Source organism: Arachis ipaensis, chromosome B01, assembly GCF_000816755.2.
Source record: "Arachis ipaensis cultivar K30076 chromosome B01, Araip1.1, whole genome shotgun sequence".
In the NCBI taxonomy this organism is placed as follows: domain Eukaryota; kingdom Viridiplantae; phylum Streptophyta; class Magnoliopsida; order Fabales; family Fabaceae; genus Arachis; species Arachis ipaensis.
In genome coordinates, this window is record NC_029785.2 from 133,672,423 (window position 1) to 133,675,264 (window position 2,842).

General features: G+C 37.4%; 1 protein-coding gene across 1 annotated transcript; it reads right to left on the reverse strand.

The window, feature by feature from the left end:
• Positions 1,933 to 2,370, reverse strand: LOC107615254. The gene has a single exon (XM_016317350.1). The coding sequence runs from the start codon at positions 2,368 to 2,370 to the stop codon at positions 1,933 to 1,935; it is 438 nt and encodes a 145-aa protein (XP_016172836.1).

Sequence of the window (2,842 nt, forward strand, 5' to 3'; positions counted from 1 at the left end):
AACGCAGTTCTTACATTACTAAATCATGTGTTGAATGGTGGGCTGCCTATTATGCTAGGTACACTCGTACCTTAGAAGACATTCAACAAACTGAAATCCAAACCACCCCTATTGCTGAGAGTTCTCCAAAGAGAACTCAGAAAAGGAAATCTGAAACTGCTCGACCACCACCAGCGAAAAGCAGAAAAACTCCTACTAAAACTTCTCGAAAGGTAACTTTATAATTCTTCTTTTTATTTAAGACATATTTCAACTTTTATCTTTTAAGTCATACTTAACTCTGGATTTCTTGTCAGTTGATACTGCTTTCATCGACTGAAAGTTCTGAAGAAATTGAACCGGCCATCAAGGACACTCCTACTGCCTCTTCCCAATCAGAAGATATAGTCGATTCTGATTCTGGACCCCAATTGATCCGCAGGACTCAGGTAACATGATCGTAACTACAAACTTTGTTTATTTAAACATAAAATTTAAACTCATAAATGTGTACCTTTTATTCTAGCCTGCTCATGTCACTCACTCAGTCACTTCTATTGAAGAGCCTAACCTATTAATTTTGCCACAGCAACACGGTCAAGAACAGTCAACATCCCATGACTCGATTCAATTTTCAGGACCCAGAGTAATTCCAGCCACTTTTCCACCTTCTTCTCATACAACACAAATAGTAGATCCAACAGCCAATCCTTTGCAGCACTCCCCAGCAGAAACCCAAAGAATTGAATTGACCTCTCCGGACAATCAGATTATTCTTTCTGAAAAGAATTTAATAGTCCCTGATTCTGATTCTGCTTCCAAAGTTGTTGACACTACCAACTCAGACTCCTCCAAATCTAAGGTCTCAGAAACTCCACCAGAATTGCAACCAACACCTTCAGACTTGGCACAACTTCAAACTCCTCCAGGACAAAAACCAAGCACGTCAATCATCCCCACCACTCCATCAAGTGCTACCTTGGATGACTTAACTTCTATTTTAGATAAAATTATCCAGGGGACCAAAGTGCCAATACCTGTTCTAGTCATCTCAAGTCTAGTTTCTGCGAGACCTCCAATCGAATTGGATCCTGATATTCGGGAACAACTTCGATCGCTCATCAAGCTTTTGGATCATCCTCCTGCCGCGTGGGTTAATGACCCAATCCTTAATCAACTTTTGACCTCACTTCTAAGCTCCTCTTTTAAAATCCAAACCAACATTTCGCATTCTGATTTAATTCAAGGATTTAAACAACTCATTGAAGAAAGTGTCACATTCCATTTTCAATTTCAAGAAATTGAAAATCAAGAAGCCACAGCCATATCCAGAATTGAAAACTTCCAAGCAACTGCTCAACCAATCAAAGCTGCTCGTGATGAGTTTAATTTAAAGATTTCCCGTGCTATTTCTGTCCAAGCCTTTCACGATCAGGAAGAGGAATGGCTCGAAGCGGAATTGGCTTTAATTCAAGAACAACTCGCTACTCTCTGCCAGAATCGGACTACCTTAACTAAACCTTTGATTGCAGCTCAGCAAGAACAATATCTCCTTATCCAACAGCTTGTCTCAATCAACACTGAGCGAGAAAAAGTCGAACAACAGCTTGAGGAGATCCAGATTGATAAATCTAAACAAACTGGGATGCTCACAACTTTGGAAAACAAAAGAACAAAACTGAGCTCTGTTCTGGCTAAATTACTGGCCCCTTAAACTTTTTCCTTTTATTTTGTAATGACTTTTGTCTCTTTTAAACCTTATGCATGCTGGATTTTCTATGTTTGCCAACAATAAAAAAGTTTTAAATATTTTTCATTAATTGAGCTAATCACCTTTCCTGACTCGATATCTTTAATTTGATAAGCATTTCCAGAATATGTCCCTATCACTTGAAAAGGACCTTCCCAACTATGGGACCACTTACCAAGAAATCTCGATTTCTTTTCCATTGGTTAAATAACTTTCAAAACCAATTCGCCTGTTTGAAAAGATTTTCTAGAAATTCGACGATTATAACTTCGAGCAATACTTTCCTTCTGTCGAATTATATTCTCTAATGCCAAGATTCGTTCTGAATCTAATTCATTTAATTCATCGAACATTGCATTCCAATAATCATCGACTGGCAAATCGTTTTGTTTCGATACCCTTAAAGTATTCAAATTCATTTCCAATGGTAATACTGCATCATGGCCATATACCAATTTATAAGGTGAGGTTCCTGTCGAACCTCTTGGTGAATTTCGATAAGCCCATAATATTTGATTTAAAGTTTCATGCCATGTTCGAGGCCTATTTCCAATATGCTTTTTAATTAAACCTATCAATATCTTATTTGCTGCTTCAACTTGGCCGTTAGCTTGTGCGTAATAAGGCCTCGAACATGGCATGAAACTTTAATTCAAGTATTATGGGCTTATCGAAATTCACCAAGAGGTTCGACAGGAGCCTCACCTTATAAATTGGTATATGGCCATGATGCAGTATTACCATTGGAAATGAATTTGAATACTTTAAGGGTATCGAAACAAAACGATTTGCCAGTCGATGATTATTGGAATGTAATGTTCGATGAATTAAATGAATTAGATTCAGAACGAATCTTGGCATTAGAGAATATAATTCGACAGAAGGAAAGTATTGCTCGAAGTTATAATCGTCGAATTTCTAGAAAATCTTTTCAAACAGGCGAATTGGTTTTGAAAGTTATTTAACCAATGGAAAAGAAATCGAGATTTCTTGGTAAGTGGTCCCATAGTTGGGAAGGTCCTTTTCAAGTGATAGGGACATATTCTGAAAATGCTTATCAAATTAAAGATATCGAGTCAGGAAAGGTGATTAGCTCAATTAATGGAAAATATT

Excerpts from the sequence above, each read along its gene's own strand:
- LOC107615254 (XM_016317350.1), bottom strand. The coding sequence starts at position 2,370 with ATGCCATGTTCGAGGCCTTATTACGCACAAGCTAACGGCCAAGTTGAA.